The sequence below is a fragment of the Jaculus jaculus genome, chromosome 7 (genome assembly GCF_020740685.1).
Source record: "Jaculus jaculus isolate mJacJac1 chromosome 7, mJacJac1.mat.Y.cur, whole genome shotgun sequence".
In the NCBI taxonomy this organism is placed as follows: Eukaryota; Metazoa; Chordata; class Mammalia; order Rodentia; family Dipodidae; genus Jaculus; species Jaculus jaculus.
Genome location: NC_059108.1, coordinates 37938187 through 37959325, shown reverse-complemented (window position 1 = coordinate 37959325; position 21139 = coordinate 37938187). Strand labels below are relative to the sequence as shown.

General features: G+C 41.7%; 2 protein-coding genes across 4 annotated transcripts in view; one reads left to right on the top strand and one right to left on the bottom strand.

The window, feature by feature from the left end:
* Armc2 (armadillo repeat containing 2) overlaps positions 1-452 on the top strand; it is a 144783-nt gene extending 144331 nt beyond the window's left edge. Inside the window, exon 17 of the mRNA XM_045154897.1 lies at positions 179-452. Coding sequence (XP_045010832.1) covers positions 179-336 — 158 coding nt within the window. The 3' untranslated portion in view covers positions 337-452. The remainder of the gene's footprint in view (positions 1-178) is intronic.
* An 11100-nt stretch (positions 453-11552) lies between these two features.
* Sesn1 (sestrin 1) overlaps positions 11553-21139 on the bottom strand; it is a 116057-nt gene continuing 106470 nt past the window's right edge. For all 3 annotated transcript variants that reach the window (XM_045154365.1, XM_004660617.2, XM_004660618.2), the window contains exons 6-10: positions 19880-20027; positions 18220-18332; positions 15827-16017; positions 13756-13900; positions 11553-12728 (exon numbers count right to left, since the gene is read on the bottom strand). In XM_045154365.1, coding sequence (XP_045010300.1) covers positions 12642-12728; positions 13756-13900; positions 15827-16017; positions 18220-18332; positions 19880-20027 — 684 coding nt within the window. In that variant the 3' untranslated portion in view covers positions 11553-12641. The remainder of the gene's footprint in view (positions 12729-13755; positions 13901-15826; positions 16018-18219; positions 18333-19879; positions 20028-21139) is intronic.

Here is a 21139-nt window from a genome sequence, read left to right as displayed (position 1 = left end):
CCCTCTCTCTCTCTCTCAAATAAACAAAAATATTTTTTAAAAAGACATCCAGTGTTGGCCTCTGACATGTGCACACACACACACACACACACACACACACACACACACACAGAATTAAACTCTATTTAGTAGGGTGGCATTTCTATATGCTTGCTCTAATGTTGGCTTTCTGATCCAGATGAAGAGCTTGCGCTGGATGGCAGCTTTGACCAGGACCTCAGAAGCTTCCACAAGCTGCATTGGGAGACCGAGTTCAAGCCGGTGGCACAGCAGCTTCTAAAGAGGATCCAGAGTCGCCACACCTTCCTGGAGCCCCTGCCCGTCCCTTCTTTCTGACGTGGAGCAGGGTAACACACCACAGGAAGACGGGTCTCCCTTGTTTTTAACAAGTGGTAACAAGACGAACATTGAAAGTGTTTAAAGTACTGATTTTAGTGAGTAGCCTAAGTATTTTAAAAGAAATAAGCATTTCCTCTTTCTTAGGTATTATGGAAAAATGAATATACCTGTTATATTTTCATATTTTCTACTATGAGAAATGTGAGATGAAAATGTATGTATTTTTAAGTTCCTGAGTTTTCCTTCTAGTTTCAATTAAATAATTTAGAAATAGTTTTAAAGTTCTGATTTGAGTCGGGCATGGTGGTGCACGCCTTTAATCCCAGCACTCGGGAGGCAGAGGTAGGAGGATCGCCGTGAGTTGGAGGCCACCCTGAGACTCCATAGTGAATTCCAGGTCATCCTGCACCAGAGTGAGATTCTACCTTGAAAAAAACAAACAAAAATCTGAGTTCGCCATTCTGGAGTAGATGTCAGGTCATTAGTTAGTTGTGCAACTAAGACCCGTGGAAAAAAACAGTGGCCAGCATCACTGTGCAAACATCTGCACTAATTCGCATCACATCTAAAAAGTTGTCTGGCTGCGTCCTTGTATTTTTCTGGTCTTCATATTAAGAAAAGGAATAAGTAGAAAAACTGAGAGAATATTGGCAGGCAGGGAAGGTGGCTCAGTGGGAGGGCATTTGCACAGAATCTATCATGCTCAAGGACCCAGACCTGGACCTGGGTTTGAACCCTATCACTGTGAGAGCCGGAGGGAGACTGTGAATGCTGCTCTGGACCATCTACTCCTTATTCAGTAAAACAAGAGGGCAGCATGGGACCCTGACTGAACCAGGCAATTCTCATCATAACTGTATCAAGAGAGATGATCTATCAGACGGAAGGTGTGCACGGTTAGGTGTATGGTGGACTCATCCCTGGCTAGCTGTGTGGGCCTCAGGCAAGTAACTTAATTTTCTGAGTTTACATTGAAAAATGAAAATAATACCTAATTTTATTATAGTGTAATTTAGAGCAAAGCATTAAATGGGCAAATTGTTCAGTTTAGTGTACAAACTATAGTAGGTGTTCACTAAAATTATACAATTTTGGCAATTCATTTGCCATTCTTTTTTTTTAAATAATTATTCATTTGCAAGCAGAGAGGGGGAGATGGATGGATGGATGGGAGAGAGAATCGGCATGCCAAGGCTTTTTGTCACTGCAAACAAACTAGATGCATGTAGCCTCTCTGCATCTGGTTTTATGGGGGTACTGTGGAATTGAACCCAGGCCATCAGGCTTGGCAGGCAAGCACCTTTAGCCACTGAGCCATATTTCCAGCCTTCATTTGCCCTTCTTAAATTTTGCCTTTGAGTAAATGGTTGATAGTTGGGTGTGCATACCTTTAATCCTAGCACTTTGGAGGCAGAGGTAACAGGATCACTGTGAGTTTGAGGCCACCCTGAAACTACATCATGAATTCCAGGTCAGCCTGAGCTTGAGTGAGACTATACCTTGAATAACCAATAAATAAATAAAATAAAATGGTTTAAAAAGACAAAGAACTGTGCTGGGCAGATGGCTCAGTGGCTAAAGCACTTGCTGTACAGGTGTGAGTACCTGAGTTCAGATCCCAGACCCCACATAGACTCTGGAAGTGGGAGCAGGCTTCTGTCTCCCAGCATGCCAATGGCAAGATGGGAAGTGGAAACAGGAGGATTTCCAGGAAGCCTGCAGACCACCCAGCTTGGTTAAGGGAGCAGTGGAGGAGGACTACGTCTCAAATGAGGTGGAAGGGGAAGACTGGCCTGCATGTTTTTCTCTGACCTCCACATGCGTGCTGTAGCACCCACGTGCCCACACTTATCCATGAGAGCACACAAATACATCACACCTACCCCAAAGAAGCTGATCGTTATCACTATCCTGCATAGCCAAATGAAGATTTGCCAATTAAAACAGCTTTGCTATTCTGCTTGGAGGAAGCTGTTAGAAACAGTTCATTGCTCATAGTAAATGTGCCCTTGGGTGAAGGCGACATCCCAGACTGGATGGGCTGTTGAGGCCCATTTGAATATCTTACGTTTCCAGGAACAAATAGATCTCACAAGGGCGAATCATGTGGGACTCGTCTCTAGTCAACAAAATTCTGTAGTGACACTCCCTTTACTGCAGTCTGTAATCCACACAGACATGTTGTAGGTTCAGTCGAACAGATGAAATCAGTTTAAGCCCAAGGGGCTAATCTCTCCCTAACACGAAAGGCAGTAAGCCTGTATTTTAGCCATAGCAAGCTATAGATTCTTGGTGAAAAAAAGTCAAACTCGCTCCCACTCAAAACATATTCCTCCCTCAGTATTTATAACTCATAACTAGCTGATGGTGGGGTACCATTATATCTCTTTCTCCTTCTACACCAAACCCTTCCCCTCAGACTCAGGCATCTGGGCCACTTGGAACCATATAGTTAACTGCCTGCGTGCCTGCGTAAACATATCAAAATCTGCCACGTGTACAGCATAACAGCACTTTACAGTGCATAGTTCAGCAATGTTACGTCAATTCACATTGTTTGACAACAAATCTCTAGGAATATTTTAGCTTTTACTTTTTAAAAAATTTATTTATTTGCAAGCAGAGAGAGAAAGAATGACACATAGAGAGAGGAGACAAAGAGAGAATGGGCGCGCCAGGGCCTCCAGCCACTGCAAATGAACTCCAGATGCATGGGCCCCCTTATGCATCTGGTTTACGTGGGTACTAAGGAATTGAACCTAGGTCCTTTGGCTTCGCAGGCAAGTGCCTTAACTGCTAAGCCATCTCTCTAGTCCCTATTTTATCTTTTAAACTGAAACTCTACACACACTAAGGAACAACTTTCCAGACTTCCTCTTACCTTGGCAACTACCATTTCAGTTTCTGATTCTATGAAGTTGACTAGACACCTCACATAAAATACAACTTATAAGTTGTCTTTAAAATTTTTTTTAAATATTTATTTATTTGAGAGAGGGGGGAGGCAGGTAGAAAGAATGGATCCAGCCACTTCAAACAAACGTTAGATGCATGCATCACCATGTGCACCTGGCTTACATGGGTACTGGAGAGTCAAACCTGGGTCCTTTGGCTTCAGAGGCAAGTGCCTTAACCATTAAGCCATCTCTCCAGCCCTATAAGTTGTCTTTTGTGGCTGGCTTGTTTCACTTAGCACAATGCTCTTAAGGTTCTACAATGCTATAGCATGTGATAGAATTTCTGTGTGTGGTGTGTGTGCGCACGCGCACATGCGGGCCATGGAATACATGTGAAGGTCACAGAACAACCATGGGGTGCCATCCCTCTCCTTCTGCCATATTGGAGACAGGGTCTTTCTTGCTGTTTTGCCGCTGTGCGTGTCAGGCTAGCTGGCTTGGGAGCTTTGGTATTCTCTGATTGCCTGCACTGCTGTGCATGTACTGGGACGACAGCCACGTGCTCCGCTTGCACCTGGCTGTCTTTGGGTTCTGGGGAGCCGCACTCTGGTTGTCAGGCTCATGCAGCAAGTGATTTTAGCCACTGAGCCATCTCCCCAGCCCAAATTTCCTTATTTTGTTTACTTATTTGTTTTTGAGGTAACCCAGGCCGACCTGGAACTCACTGTGTAGCCCAGGCCAGCCTTGAACTGATGGTGATCCTTCTGCCTCTGTATTCCGAGTTGTTGGGCTTAAATGCCTGTACCAGCTCCTCCAAATTTCCTTACTTTTTGAGTCTCAATCATATGCCACCATTTGTATGTGTATATACGTAAGCACACATATGTATGTGTCATAATTCTTTTTGAGGCAAGTCTAACAAATTGGCCTTTTATGCAAGAGAGTGAGAATGAAAGAGACAGAGAGAGACAGAGAATTGGTATACCAGGGCCTGTAGCCACTGCAATAGAACCTCAGATGCATGTGCCACCTTGTGTGCCTGTATGAACTTGCACGCTTGTGTCACTTTGTGTGTCTGGCTTATGTGGGACCTGGGGAGTTGAACATGGGTCCTTAGGCTTCGCAGACAAGTGCCTTAACCGCTAAGCCATCTCTTCAGCCCTCTGTGTCATATTTTATTTATTCATCTGCTGGTGGACATTTGTGTTGCTTTTATATCATGACCTTTTTTTCCTCTATAACTTTACTTTTACAAGTACAGAGCCAGGCCTGGTAGTGCATGCCTTTAATCTCAGCACTTGGGAGGCAGAGGTAGGAGGATCGCCATGAGTTCAAGGCCACCCTGAGACTACATAGTGAATTCCAGATCAGCCTGGGCTAGAGTGAGACCTTACCTTGATAAAACAAACAACAACAACAACAACAAAAAAAACAAGTTCATAGTTGTGGCAAACAAATCAAGGTGCAAACAGGGTTTATTTCACATTAATATATTAATTGATTTTTTTGACAGATAAACAGGGAACTCTCTTTAAATAACCATCTCCTTGCTTTGCAGCCAGACCAGGAGCAAATAGGAGCCAATCTCAGTGCAGCCAGGGGGCATCAGGCTATGGGTCAGAACTGGTTTGAATAATACTGCTGTGAATCCGGATACGCATGTATCACTCTGAATCTTGGGTTCATTTCTTTTGTATCTATACCCAGAAGTGGTGCATCACTTCAGGCTGTGATGACAAAGACTGCCATGGTTTTGGTGGGTTGACAACAGAAGTTGATTCATCATGGCTCTGAAGGCTGGCCAGCCCACAACCAAATGCTGGTCGGCTTGTTCCTGGAGAGGCCTGTTTTAACCTGGCCTCTATGGCCATGGGAAGGCAGAGCGAGGAGAATCCAAAGCTCTAGGCTGGAGTTCATGAGTTGGCAGTCTGGCAGCTCATTTGTATTGGTGATGATCCCTGTCTCAGGCTAGAGAGATGGCTTAGTGGTTAAGGCACTAGCTTGCAAAGCCTAAGGATACAGGTTCGATTTCCCCAGTACCCACATAAGGCAGATGCACAACATGGCGCATGCATCTTGAGTTTGTTTGCAGTGGCTAGAGTTCCTGGCAGGGCCATTCTCTCTCTCTCTCTCTCTGTCTCTTTCTTTCTCATAAGTAAATAAAATATTTTTTAAAAAAAACAAATCCCTATCGCTGAGAAGGTGGAGCACAGACATCTCAATGTTGTCCTGTGACCTTGGCTGTGGCCTAGAACTCTACACGCTGCCTCACCCTCCTAAGTGCTGGGATTACAGAAGTGCTGGAAAGATCATCCTAAAATTTTGGGGGAGTGAGGACCTTCATTCTGCTCATAGAAGTTATATCCCCCTTCCCCCCCCATGCTGCAGTGTTGGTGATCACATCTAGGTCCTTGCATGTACTGGACAAGGACTCTACCACTGGACCATACCCCAGCCCCTACAGCTGGTTTCCTCTTTTGGTAGTAAATTCGCTGCACAAAACAAGGGGTTTCATTATAACACTTTCATCCCTGTATATCGTATACTGTGGTCATATTCACCCACTTTTATTCTCTTGCCCCTTTTCTTCCTCTTCCTGCTGTCCCCTTCTTCTCAAATAGTTATTTCTACTTTCACATCTTATTAGCTTTTAGATGTACATTCTGTATAAGAGGGGACAAAAAACATATTTCTTTGAGGCTGGCTTATTCCACTGAACATGATCTCCATTTCTATCCATTTTCCTGCAGATGATGTTATTTCTTTCTTTGTGGCTGAATAAAATTCCACTGTTCACATGCATCGTATTTTCTTTATTCATTCTTCTGTTGGGGTCACCTCAGCTGGTTGCGTAATCTCGCTGTCGTGAGCAGTACTTCAGGAAACACAGATACACAGGCATTTCTGCTCTATACTCACTTTGATCCATTCGGGAGTACACTTAGGAATGGTATTTCTGTTTTTGTTTTTCTGGGGAGCCTCCATACTGCTTTCCACAGCGGTGGTGCTAATTTAGATGCCCATCAAAGCGAAAAGGGCTCCTTTTCCTGGCATCATCATCATTTTTGTTGTTGCTGTTTTTTCCCTGATGAGAGTTATTCTGACTGGTGTGAAATAGAATCTCAATGTAGTTTTGACTTGCATTTCCTTGATGGCTAAGGATGTTAAACATTTTTTTCCACATATTTGTTGGCCATTTCCACATTGATTTTTTTGTTTTGTATTGTTTTGTTTTGTTTTTGAGGTAGGGTCTCACTTTAGCCCAGGCTGACCTGGAATTCAATTCACTATGCATTCTCAGGGTGGGCTCAAACTCACGGTGATCCTCCTACCTCTGCCTCCCGAGTGTCAACATTGATTTTTGCTTTTTGTTTCTAAAAATCTTTTTGTTAGGTTTTTTTTTTTTTTTTTTTTTTTTTTTGGTCAGAGAGAGAGGGAGGGAGAGGGAGAGAGAATTGGTGTCCATGGCCTCCAGTCACTGAACTTGAACTCCAGACATGTGCGCCATCTTGTGCACAGTGTGACCTTGCGTGCTTGCATCACCTTGTGTGTCTGGTTTATGTGGGACCTGGATAGTCAAACATGAGTCCTTAGGCTTCACAGGCAAGCACCTTACTGCTAAGCCATCTCTCTAGCCCTCAACGTTGTTTTTTGTGTGTTGAATCATTCTTATGTTCCAGAAATAAATGCCTCTTTGCCGTGACATATAATCCTTTGAATGTGTTGTTCAATCCTATTTGCTAGTATTTTGTTTAGAACTTTGATATTTGTGTGTATGTGCATGCATGTTTGTGTGGGGCACATGGCACAAGTGTGTGTGTGTATGGAGCCCAGAGGACAGCCTTGAGTGTCATCCTCATAAATGCTGTCCACTTCTTTGAGACAGGGAGGAGGTCTGGGGTACACCAATTAGGCTAGACTTGCTGACCAGTGAGCTACAGGCATCCCCATCTCCACCTCCCTAGAGCTGGGATTATAGGCATGTTCCACACCAGCATTTGACCTGCATTTCAGGCTCAGGTCATCCTGCTCACAAGGCAAGTACATTTATCAACTGAGCTATGTTCCCCAGCCCCTTAGGATTTCGGCATCAATATTCATAAGTAGTATTTCTTTTGTAATTGCTAGCCTCATAAGAATGAGTTTGGAAATGTTCTGTTCTTTGGAAGAATTGGTGGAGGCTTGGTATTAATTCTTGCTATAGCTGGCTGATGTTCTCGAGGAAGTGATTTGACCCTAGCTTGTGGTTCTCTTTGTCAGGAACTTTTTGGTTACAGATTTAGTATTCTTACTAGTTATGGGTCTATTCAGAGTTCTTTCTTCATGTCAATATGTTAATGTGTTGCATGTTTCTGGGTCAGTGACTATGTTGATATACAAGCTTACACAATCCCATAATGTTCTATTTTTGTGACATCAGTTTTAATATAGCCTTTCATTTCTAATTTTAGTTATTTCATGTTTTTCTCAGTTAACCTAGTGAAAGGTTTGTCCATTTTTTCAAAAAACGAATGCATTTTTTGCTGGCTTATTTATCTTTTTCATATTTCTTCCTTCTGCATTTGATCAGCTTGTTCTTATTTCTTAAAATATGAGCTTACTGATTCTTCTCTCTTCTCCCTCCCTGTTTTTCCCCCACCCTAGCTCTGTGTTTCTCCTCTTCCTCTTCTCCTTTATAGCTGCTGCTTTTTAAATGTAACGATAAGCTTCCCTCTTAAAATTGCTTGCACTGCATCTGGTAAGCTGTGGAATGGCAGGTTTTTGATTTTCTTGTGTCTAAAGCTGTTTGCTCATTTCCCTGATTTCTTTTCTGACGTATTGATTATTGGCATGCTGCTTCTGCCCATCTGTGGATTTTCCCGTTTTCTTTCTGCTACTCATCCCACGGTGATCAGGATCTGATTTCAACCTTTCAAATCTGTCTGCGGCCTAACTTATTCAACCCTGGAGAATGTTCCATGTACACCTGAGAAGATTGTGGGCTCTGCCGTAACTGCATGGGTGTTCTGTATGTGCTGTTAGGTCCAGCTATTCTGTTGTGTTTCAATTGCTGTTTCCTTATTGATCTTCTGTCTGGTCATTCTGTCCGTTACTGAAAGTGAGGTCATGATTTTACTATTACTGTCTACTCTCTCTACTTTTCTCTTCAGTTCTGTCAATGCTGGTCTAATTTGTTACTTAGGAACTGTGATGCTCGGTGTATATATAATGATCATCTTTCTGTTGAATTGACCTTTTGTTGTTACATAATGATACACTGAGTTCATTTTTCACTTGCCACAGTTTTGATTTAGAGTCTATTTTGTCTGATATTAGTGTAGTCATCTCTGTTTTCTTTGGTTACCATTTTCATGGAATATTAGTAATATGTAACTCCTTAGGTATCTTTTTGACAGCAGAGAGATGAATCTTTCTTTACTTTAAATCAATGCAGACAGGCTGGGATGATAGCACAGTGATTAAAGGAGCTTGTTTGCAATGCCTGCTGATCTAAGTTTGATACCCCAACCACCGTGTGAAGCCAGATACAAAGTGGCACATTCATCTGTGTTCCAAAGCACCAGTGACACCATACATACAGCAAATGCATAAGTAAAATTAAATTTAGGGCTGGAGATATGGCTTAGTGGTTAAGGCACTTGCCAGCAAAGCCAAAGGACCCCGGTTCAATTCCCCAGTACCCAAGTAAAGCCAGATGCACAAGGTGGTGCACACGTCTGGAGTTTGTTTGCAGTGGCTAGAAGTTCTGACATTCCTATTCTGTCTGCCTCTTTTCCCCTCTTTCTCAAATAAATAAATAAAATACTTGTTCTTCAAAAAAATAATAAATTTGAGGGCTGGAGAGATGGCATAGCGGTTAAGTGCTTGCCTGTGAAGCCTACGGACCCTGGTTCGAGGCTCGGTTCCCCAGGTCCCACGTTAGCCAGATGCACAAGGGGGCGCACGCGTCTGGAGTTCGTTTGCAGAGGCTGGAAGCCCTGGCTCGCCCATTCTCTCTCTCTCCCTCTACCTGTCTTTCTCTCTGTGTCTGTCGCTCTCAAATAAATAAATAAATAAAATTTAAAAAAATAATAATAAATTTGAAAACTCCATTTAGCCAGTTGGTCTTTGGGTCTACATAATTCCTAACAGCAAAGGACTTTAGCTAACTGTTTAGCTCCTATGTAGATCTTGTGGCCTTTGTCTCTCATTTTCTAGCTGCCTTCCTTTGTATTTCGTTCATTTGAGTGTGCAACTAATGACTTGCTTCCATTCTCTATCTTGTTTTTCTGTTTGATGAACCTCTCTTGTGAATTTTCCCTTTTGTTACTTTCGTTTTCCTTTCTACTTTGGTATTGCTGACCTTAAACGCATGATCTTTCTGCCCCAGCTAACCAGCACCAGTGCTGATATTATGGGCCTGTACCACCAGATCTTGTGTGAATTTTAATCTGGTTATTTTTCAGTTCCATTACTTTTATAATTTCTTTGCTGACATTTTCATTTGGTTTATGCATTGTTTTCTTGATTTCACTCAGTTGTCTGTCTCTATTTCAGTTCACTGATCTTTTTAGCCAGTTATTTTTTGAAAGAATTTTTTAAAAATATTTTTTATTTATTTGTGAGGAAGAGTGGGGTGGGGTAGGGAGGGGTCCACCCAGGCCTCTTGCCACTGCAAATGAATTCCAGATGCATGCTCCACTTTGTGTATCTGGCTTTACGGTGGTGCTGGGGAATTGAACGCAGGCCACAGGCTTTGCAAGAAAGAACCTTTAATCATCTCCCCAGGCCAAGATAGTTATTTTAAGTTATTGGCAAGGGTGAGACGTGTGATTTCTACATGATTATAAGCTCAGTGGACTAAGCTAAGTCATTCTAGTCCATCCCATTCTGTGATCTTTCTAATTAGAACCTCCAGTAGAGGCCTGGAGAGACGACTCAGTGGTTAAAGGTACTTGTTTGTAAAGCCTGATGGCCTGGATTCAATTCCCCAGTAACCACGTAAAACCAGATACACAAAGTGGTGCATATGCCTGGAGTTCATTCGCAGTAGCAGGAGGCTCTGGCGAGCCCCTCCTTGCTCTCTGCCTGCCTCTCATTCTCTCAAATACATAGAAAAAAACCTCTGCTAGAAATGTATTTTCATGACAAAGTGTGAGTGTGAGCATAAGGAGCATGCGTACTTGATTGTCCAGAGCCACCGCCCTTGTGCTCAGTCAGAGGACGTGGCGAAGGGGCAGAGGTGTGAGGAAAGTACAGCGTGAAGAGCCCGTATTAGCTCACTAGAAGACAGTTTTCTCTTTATTTTTTTTCCGAGGTAGGTTCTTACTTTAGCCCAGACAGACCTGCAACTCACTCTATAGTCCCAGGCTGGCCTCGAACTCAGTGATCCTCCTACTTCTGCCTCCCAAGTGCGTGTGCCACCACACCTGTATGTATGTGTGTGTGTGTATACATACATACATACATACATATACATATACATACACACACACACACACACACACACACACACACACACACACACTTGAGACAGTCTCATGCAGCCTAGGCTGGTCTAGAATTCACTGTGTAGCTGAGGATGACGTAGAACTGCTTGCTGATCCTGACTCTACCTCCCAAGTGCTAAGCTGACAAGCACACATCACCATGGTCGGCTTCACATTCCTTTAAATATAAAAGCTGTTGAAGTTAATTCCTAAGGTGACAATCTGCTCAGCTGTGGTTTGACGTGCTCCTCAAAGTTCATGTGTTGGGAGAGGCGGTCTCGTGGAAGTTCACAGAGATGGAGTGCAATCAGTGAATGGCTACTTTTCACACAGGCATGAGCTTGCTATCATGCACTGGCCTCCATTTCTCTTTCACAGGCACCTGCTTTCCCTCACTTTTCTATCATGAGTTGAAGCATCATGTAGTCTTCACAGATGAGGCCATTCAGTCCTGGTCTTTCCAGCCTCCAGAACCATAATCAATCTCTTTTCTTTAAAAATTACCCAGCTCTATGTACTGAGCTTCAGCAACAGAAAATGGACCAACATAGTATCCCCAAGGGCAGGTAGCACATCTCTGCTCAAAAAAGACTTCTTGCCCCCCACTTCCACCCTGTAAATTTGTAGTTAACAAGTACGGCCCAGGACAACTGAGCATTTTCAAGATCCTAAAGAAGTTTTGTTCCTTCTTGTAGCTTCAAAACGGCTTCAGGACTTTTGCTATTTAATAGCATTCTCTCATTTGATTAATGTGTAAATCTATTTGGCATTTTGTGAACAACTAGAAATGGAGCTGTTACTAATTGTGAAGCTAAATCTATGACTTATGCAGCTGAGATACAGCAAGTTGGAGAAAATTATTCTTTATTGAAAAATACCAGTAATACTGACAGACTTCAAAAGCAACTCACGCTTCCAGAATACAAAGTACTTAATACATTTTTTCAAACCTGTTTTTATCTCAAAGTTAGCATTTTTTTTTTTGTAAATCAAATTTGATAACTTCACTAAACATATTTTCCAGCTTTATTACTTAAGGAGCTGCACGCTTTTAAAGTAGGGACCACGAGGCCAGCAGGCACACAGGAACAGAGCGCCCCCGGGGCTGCGCAGCATTTACAGCAGCATTTCCCATAACTTTGGCGCTGGAAACAAAAATACTGCACAAGACAGCTGCCCTCCAGTGTCAGAGAATTTTGTGAAATAGCCTATCAGAAGATAACCAGTTTTTCTTATAATCCACACTTTATTTGAAGAATGCTCTTTGAAGAAAATCTTTTCAGAATGCCACTGTAATTGAGTATCATCCAATAACTGAATTAAAAACTTTAATAAAAGAAATGAACTGTTACCCTCAAAATGATCTTCGCTGAGCTGTAATAATTCTGTATTTTTAGATGCAAAAAAAAAAAATGTTTGCAAGTTTAATTTGAAACCACACAAATTATGTATGTAGGCTCAGATAGTAGCAGTGTTCACTTTAATTATGAGTAGCTTAACTGGAACAGCCATCTAGTCATTCCACCAGCCAGGATAGCAGCACCAAGATCTTCTAAAACTCTTTCAGTATAACTCTTAGTCATCATCCAAGCCCCATTCGTTACTCTCTCTGATTCTTGTTATTCAACATCAAAGCAATGGGATTTGGAGAATTACTAGCTGCTGTATTAGAACAATTATACAGCATCTTGTACTGTCAAAAAGCAAAACACTGTGAACAGCAGCCTTTCTTCACAGCTCTAACCTCGAAGCTGCCAAGCACTCTTGGCTCGTGCCAGTGATGACATTCCCATGGTGAGATGGCAGACACTAAAGGAATCATGGCACAATGGGTTCTGGATTCATTTGTCTACCATTGGTCCTGGGGCTTGGAACCATCCCCTTGTAGACTACATGTGCTGTTCATTCCAGAATCATCTTTAGTGGAAGAAAGGCCTCAGGTCATGTAGCGAGTAATGGCTCTCAGAGCATAAAGGAGTTCTGCTTGCATCCTAGCTTCTATGAGAAGCAGATTAACATGAACCTGAATAGAAACACAACAGCATGCAATAGAAGGTTATAAACGTGATTATAGTTTTTCAGTGCATTTAATAAAAAATGCTGAAATTAAGCAGTTAGCACTCCTAGAATATCCATGAGTGATGGGTTCCGGGTTCCTCGGGTGCTCTATCTAGCCCCTCGTGTAAGATGGCACACTATCTGCATATGACCAATGCACATCCTCCTGTACACTGCCAGCCATCTCTACATTATTTTCAATACTATGTACATGCCATCTCATGCTGTACATAGTGTTTCACTATATTTAAGAAATAGTGACAAAGTTTACAAATTCAGTACAGATGCAATTTTTTTCTATTTTTCATCTATAGTAGGCTGGATCCACAGATGCAGAACCAAGAATAGGAAGGGCTGGCTGTTTCCTAGTAACCAAAGAATGTAACTTCTTGGGTTTATAGTATCAGTTTCTCAAAGTAAAAGCTATCTAACTTCTTTTTGGATAGATGTTCCGATCTTTCATTTATATCTTACCACATCTCTTCTTTGACAGTTGTTCAAAAAAAATCTAGACACTGCTTTCTCAGACTATAGTTTCCCCTGCCAAATCATTATTATTTTTTAAATAAAGATGTTTCTCAGAGAACACATCTTTCTACCTATGCACAATTTTAAAAAGCTCTTCCTGCCGGGCATGGTGGCACATGCCTTTAATCCCAGCACTCGGGAGGCAGAGGTAGGAGGATCGCCGTGAGTTCAAGGCCACCCTGAGACTACAGAGTTAATTCCAGGTCAGCCTGGACCAGAGTGAGACCCTACCTCGAAAAACCAAAAAAAAAAAAAAGCTCTTCTTCTACGAAAGCTGTGCCAACACTTCTGAGGCTGGGCCAGCCCGTCGGTTCTTTTACACTCAGTGTAGCAGTCCCTTCCAGGGTTACCTGGGACACTGTGCTGGATGGTGTCCTTTGAGTCTAGAGACGATGGCGAGCTCAAGAGCCACTGGGTCAGGTGGAGGAGAGTAAGAAGTTCTATAAGCTGTTGTGAGCACATACCTTCTCAGAGTGCTTGAACTGCCTCCAGAAGCTGTCATACATTCTCTTGGTAACTTTTTCAGGAGTGCAAACAACAGTTTTGATATAAACTTTAAAGCTACGATCCAACAGCTGATTAATTTCTCCATAATCATAGTCATCATATCTGTTAAAAGACATAGTGAAAATTAACTACTTTTAGTGTAAAATCTATTTTTGTCTTAAAATAGATGCATCAATATTAAATGCTACATTCCTTTTCCCTCTTTGTGTGGGCAGCTGTTCTCCAAAATGATCTAACTTTATGATGTTTAAATGGGATGGGGCAGATGAGTATAAAGGTAAAAAGGAGCACTTGTGAAGAGAAAGAAAAAATTTTCTACTGAGCAAGTCACTCTTGCAAGCAGACAACATTAACACTATAGCAGTAGGCATTAAGCAAGATGATAGTCTTACACACACAACCACACTGAAAACTCAATTTTGCAAAGAGCTTAAAGAAATGCTGAACTTAAGAAATGAGACAAGTTATTAGTTCTACTACATGTTATAAAATGATAGCTCAGTTGTGTAAAAGGGGTTTCTGGGGTCAGATGAGAAAAAGGCAGTGGGTGGATGGGGTGGGAAGGCTGGTCTATACAAGGGCTCAGTATCTCCTCCTCGGAGACAGGTCCTGCTTTATAAGCCAAGATGGCTGCATCTGCAGCAGTGTCTACTCTGACCACCTGTGGATTTCCGACTGCACAGCCACTGGCCCTACAGTCCTCCATCAGGCTGAAGTCAACAGTCTAGCTACTGACTAGTAGAAATAAATTTAAAACTGGCCAGATACATTAAATGCCTGAGCAGTTTAGTGAGAGTTAAAGACAGCTTGTAGGAGGGGCGCACGCATCTGGAGTTCGTTTGCAGAGGCGGGAAGCCCTGGCGCGCCCATTCTCTCTCTCTCCCTCTACCTGTCTTCCTCTCTGTGTATTGTCACTCTCAAATAAATAAATTAATTAAAAAAAAAAAGCAAAGAGGCAACCTACAGAATGGGAAAAAATCTTCACCAGCTATACATCTGATAGAGGATTAATATCTAGGATATACAAAGAACTCAAAAAGTTAAATAATAAGGAAATAAACAAGCCAATCAAAAAATGGGCCATGGAGCTAAATGGAGCATTCTCAAAGGTAGAAATACAAATGGCATATAAGCATCTAAAAAAATGTTCTACGTCACTAGTCATCAGGAAAATGCATATGTAATGTATATATGTAAGTACAATGATTGAGATGGGAGGTAATATGATGGAGAATGGAATTTCAAAGGGGAAAGTGGGGGGGGGGAATTACCATGGGATATTTTTTTATAATCATGGAAAATGTTAATAAAAAAATAAAAAATAAACAAAGATAAAATAAAACAAACAAACAAAAAAAAGATAGCTTGTAGGTTTTAATCAGAGCCACTGATAAACAATTGAAGAGAATGCCAATTTTCAGCTAAACTAACCAGAAAGCAATGCAGTGTGGCATGCGCATGTGTGAGGGGGTGGTGTATGACGGCGGCATTCCCGCGTCACACAGTGATGTGCTGGATGCTGCCCGGAAGGACAGGCGGACTACCACGATAACGAAGCGTGGTGAGAGGAGCGGCCTCAGCACGAGGCTTGCCGGCCGCAGTGGGCAGTGTGAAGCACTGAGTTCCAAGAGGGGAGAAATATGCATGCAGGACACAGAAGATGATGCCAAGAAGAAAGAAAGAGATACTTAGTGACAAACTTGGCCTCCTCTCTCTGTTCTGGGATCAGCCTGCTTACCCTCGCTTTCCCTGGAGTCAGCTGTTCTTTATCTTGTCAGTGTCCCTCCCTCTTATCCCTACCCCCACTTGCTAAAGATAGGAGAGAAGGAAAACAAAATACCCTCTCCAAAATAAATAAGTAAATAAAGCTTCAATCAATTGAGGCCGTGAAGCACAGGAAACATAAAAGTAAACTCTTATCTGTGGTGTGGGGATGGTTGTGAGCATATACACTTGTGTTCTTGTGTACTCAAAGCACCTAATTCAGATTAGAGGAAGTATCCCTGAAACAGGAGAAAACAGGCTCACCGTATTCCAAACATGCAGTGAATATAGTTCCAAATAGCCCGTCTAAGCATTGAGGTATCAACATCCTTGTGCATTGCCATTGTATTGTAAGTAAGATTGTAAGCAATGTGAAACTTTTCATCAATCAGCTGTCCCACATCTGGGTAGAGACGGTTTACCAAAGAATAACCATGATCTTCCCAGCAGTAATCCTAAATGCAGAAAACAGAACACATGTGAATAACTGAAAACCAGCAAGCGACTGCTCTCGGTCTGTGGTACAGTGAGAACACTGGCAGCTGGGGTTTACTGCCCTCTGCCCTGAGTTCCCAGCTTCCCTTCTCCTTCACTCCATCTTCAGTTTCCCCACCGCAACATGAAAATGGTTATGTTCTGTACCTTAGTCAGTTCAAGACCCAGTGCAGGGGCTGGAGAGATGGCTCAGTCATTAAAGGCACCGGCTTGCAAAGCCTACCAACCAGGGTTCAACTCCCCAGCATCCACATACAGGCAGATTCATGAAGTGACAATGCATCTGGAGTTTGTATGCGATAGCTAGAAGCCCTGTTGTACCTATTCCCTCCCTCCCGACCCGCCCTTGCTTGCAAATAAGTAAATTAAAAAACAATGGAGTCTTGCCCCCTTTATACACAGGCTACTGATTTCTGCTTTTTCTACTTTATAGAGGCAACCCAGCTTGAGATTTTCACTTTTATTTCAAACATTCCTCAAATTTTGTGAATTTCTATCCCAGATATAGTGGCCCCTATCTATTATTCTAGTACCTAGGAAGATGAGGCAGTAGGACTAAGAGGCCTAGACTACCTAACAAGACCTTATCTCAAAACCAAAAAGGAAACAAGGTGTAATTCAACATATATGTCATTCTCCTAGCTCCCATCTGCCCTTCCCCCTTAGGTCTCTGACTCCTTTTCCTACATAAAATCTCCTTGCATTCTACTTCAAAAACCTTCAGCAATTACTTCTTTATTTTTGTTATTTATTTGTTTTTCAAAATAGGATCTCACTGTAGCCCAGGCTGACCTGGAATTCACTATGTAGTCTCAGGGTGGCCTCAAACTCATGGTGACCCTCCTACCTCTGCCTCCTAGGTACTGAGATTAAAGGCACGTGTCACATCACCGGGATTAGCCCTTCTATGTTGTACCATATTTGTTTTCCAAAAACACACCTTTAACATGATGCCATATCTCTGGTAAAAAAAACCACCCAGTTTAATCTACTGTAAACTGTTTAGCATTTAAAGCATACCCAGCTAATTTTAAACAATTTTCCTAATAATCAAAATAAGATGCCTCTCTTGAAACCTTCAGCAGTTCATCTTTGACCCCTTTCTTCTTCACTCTCCATGACCCCTCCTCCCTTCACCGTAGCTAAAACTAAGCTGAATTATTTCCAACACCTCTCTTACTGTTCAAATGCTTCCCTCCACGGTATTGGTGACTAAACCTGTGCTTTGTATGTTCTGATAAATCTGCCACTGCGGTATACCCCCAGCTTCCCTTTGCCTTTTTTTTTTTTAAATGTTTATTTATCTATTTGTGAGCAGAGAGAGATAACAAGAGGACGATAGACAGAATGGGTGCAGTAGGGCCTCCAGCTGCTGCAAACAACCTCCACATACAAGTGCCTCTGTGCATATGGCTTTATGAGGGTACCAGAGTCAAGTGTCTTGACTCCAGGCCTGCCCTTACTTTTTTTTGTTTGGTTTGTTTTTTGAGGTAGGATCTCACTCTAGCCCAGCCTAACCTGGAATTCGCTATGTAGTCTCAGGGTGGCCTCAAATTCAGTGATCCTCTTACTTCTCCTCCCCAGTGCTGGGATTAAAGGGGTGTACCACCACACCCAGCACATTTTGCTTTTAGACTACCTGAATCTTTCAAATTCTAAACTCAGTTCATAAAACTTTCAACCCACAATGATCTCAATTTCTAATCTACTATAATAATTTCATGTTATCATGATTTTTCTGTATAAATTTTGTCTCTTTAATCAAAATCTTAGTTTATTTTGGGCAAAGAAACATGATCTTATAGTTCAATTATTTTTATAAGTCTAGTAAAACAGTAATTACCTAACTCTGACCCCAAACAGTAATTGAGAAAGTTGGGAGTATCAATCCATTTAAGTACTTATCTAGTTTAAGTAAGCAATAAATGTTAAGTAATATACTTAAACTATGGCATAATTCTAGTGATGAATTGAAAGCAGTCTTACAAAGTTAAGGGTGCAGAAGAGACAAATACTTGCTAGCTGATAATCTCAACTTTCATGCTGTTTCTCAGCTATGGCTACCACAGCACTGACGGTCTCAGGCCCAGGGGTTCTTTCTCCTCAGTCACACTAAGAGATTTTCTAGTCAATGATGTGCAGAAAACAAGTTGCAATTTTACCTGGACACGAAATGTTGGAACATGCATCCCATGTCGAGAGAAATCCTTATAGCCATAGCTAGTGTCCTCAAAGTGACGTGATACGTCTCTTGTTGGTGTAACCTCATCATCATCTGCAATGATTTTTTTACATGTCATTAAAAGCCTTTCAAAAACAGGATGCTAGTTAAAAGTCATTTTCCCATGACAAGTAAACACAAGATAACCCATTCTTTGACACAAGTACCCAAAGCAAACACAGTCTGAATGCAAACAAGTAGCTTGCTTATCAGAAAATGGAATGTGACAAGGAGATACTGTGCTTTAAAATAAACATGGGTAGAATTCTCTATTCTTTTTACTGCCTCCTTGATACACCCTTTCTCCTTCTGCCTTTCTACCCAATTTCTAGATTTTAGGATCTCAAAAGTGGAATTACATTAAAGACACTTTAGATAGCCTTTAAAGTGATTAAGTATTCAAATCAGCTACACTTAAAATTTAGCATTTTGGGTATTTTTGTTAAAGATTAATGGCACTTAGTGAATATGATGGAAGGAGGTCTTGTGAGTTGGCATTTAAAGCAGTACTGCCTATAAGCATTTTTGGATTATCCCATTCAGGGGTGGATGTGTCAGTTCTTTTTGTTTCTTTGTTTGTTTGGTTTTTGGTTTTTCGAGGTAGAGTCTCACTCCAGCCTAGGCTGGCCTGGAATTCACTATGTAGTCTCAGGGTGGCCTCGGACTCACGGCGATCCTCCTGCCTCTGCCTCCTGATTTGCTGGGATTAAAGGCATGCGCCACCACGCCCAGCTGTGACATAGTTTTAAGTATAGTACTTTGGGGGATGAGGATGTGATTCAATTGATAAAGCGCTTGCATGTGAACACGAGGACTTCAGTTTGATGCTTGGTGTGGTGGTGCACCAGTGCTCAGAAGGCAAGGAGGCTGGACGGCTGAATCTGTGAGATTCCTTGAGAGGAACCCTGGGAGGGTCCATGAAAGACCTTGTTTCAACACATCAGGTGGAAAGCGATAGGAGGCACCAATGTTGACCTGTGACCCCCACATGTACACACACAGGTGGGTGCGCCCCCACCCATGCACATACATACACATGTGCACAACACACACACAAGATGGGGTCTTGGGAGATGGTTCAGTTGGTAAAGCACTGGTGTGCAGGTGTGAGGACCTGAGTTAGGTCACCCAGTACCACATATACGCACAGCAGGCATGGCAGCTTGCCTGTAGTCCCAGCACTGGGGAACGTGCCCATATACATAAACATGCATACACACGCACACAACTAATAGTATTTTATGACATATTCTATTCATATTTTTAGGCATAATAGAAACCAAAACTTTCACTCAAGGGAAAACAAGCTAATGCCAAAACTCCATTTACAAAACTTATTCCACAACACTTCTTAAGCCTGAGCTTAGTAACAGAAGCCAAACCAAATGCATTTCACTCCTTTAAGTCTATGGTCATGTAGTTATGTTTCCTAGTTGCCTGCTTTAAAAATTATTTTTAAGAAGGAATGCCTATGCAGGAGCATCCCTGAAAGGAAAGACATCTTTGGACTGATATTTTAAAACCTAATGAAATTCTCTAAAAAAACAAACAAACAGGATTTGACACAGAAATTAAACTGATTATATACAGGTTGCTGTTACCTGAGGAGAAGACAAACATGCTCTCTCTCTTCTCCATTTCGAAGCGGGAAGCCATCTCTTCCTGACTTGCCTCTTCTTCATCTCGACATGCCTGTAACTGCCTCATCTTTTCCATGAGGGCTTCAACCTCAAAGAAGGAGTCACTTACCTGAGGAGCCAATATAGTTAATGTCACATATGACAGATCTGAATAAAATTTTGAAATTTTATCAAATTAAGTCTGTCTCATAAGAATCTGCTTCTTATTAGAATATAGTAAACATAGATTTTCTTATTTCTTACATCAATATGTATTAATAAACAAATGAATTGTTTAGCTATGAGTATACAGATAACAGATTTTAAATATAAGACAAAATTATTTCAATATATTCTAGTGCTTTGGCCTTGTAAGACTAAGAATAATGTCACTACTATTTATACTGTTTTAAAAATTAAAATTTGCTGGATATGGTGGCTCACACCTGTAAACCCAGCACTCAGGAGGCTGAGGTATGAAGATCACCATGAGTGTGAAGCCAGCTTAGGCTCTAGAGTAAGTTCCAGGTCAGTCTGAGTTACATTAAGACCCTGCTTAAAGAAAAAAAAAAATTCAACACTGTTAATTTAAAGCAGAACTGGTATTTAAAAATTGACTTCTACTGGCTCAATCAGTTTAAATAAATTAGATACACAGGGTGTAAGTGGGTTTGAATCACTACTGTACACAGTGCATACTGTCAACATGTCTATCACTTCTAAAAGAGTAAATGTTCTATTTATACAGTTACCAATTAAAAATGAAACATGTCCTCCCATGGCTGGAGTTGGCCACCTGAGCTGACTACAGCAGTGTCTTATCTATAGTGACGGGTGGTGGCATTGGAGTAGCCAAGTAGACAAATGATTGATACTTCTATACCCTAGGCATCCTTACTGTAAATCCTGGATCAAGTCTATGGAAAACACATTGATAAAATGGATATACAAAAAGACATAAAATCTCAACTCTTGATGTTCAAATATGTAAATTAATGTTTTCCCTTTACAAATTTCATTTATTTTGCAAGAAATGCTTGTGTTCTTTGAAGCAGGGTATCACATAGCTCAAGCTGGCCCTGAATCTGAGGGTGACCTCCTGTCTCCACCTCCCAAATGCTGGGATTGCAGGTGTGCACCACCAAACCTGGCTCATACTGTTCTGCATTACATTAACTTACCTAGTTTGCTCACCAATTCTCTAAAATAGAAAGCCCAATTCTTAAGAAAGACAGTTCTTGA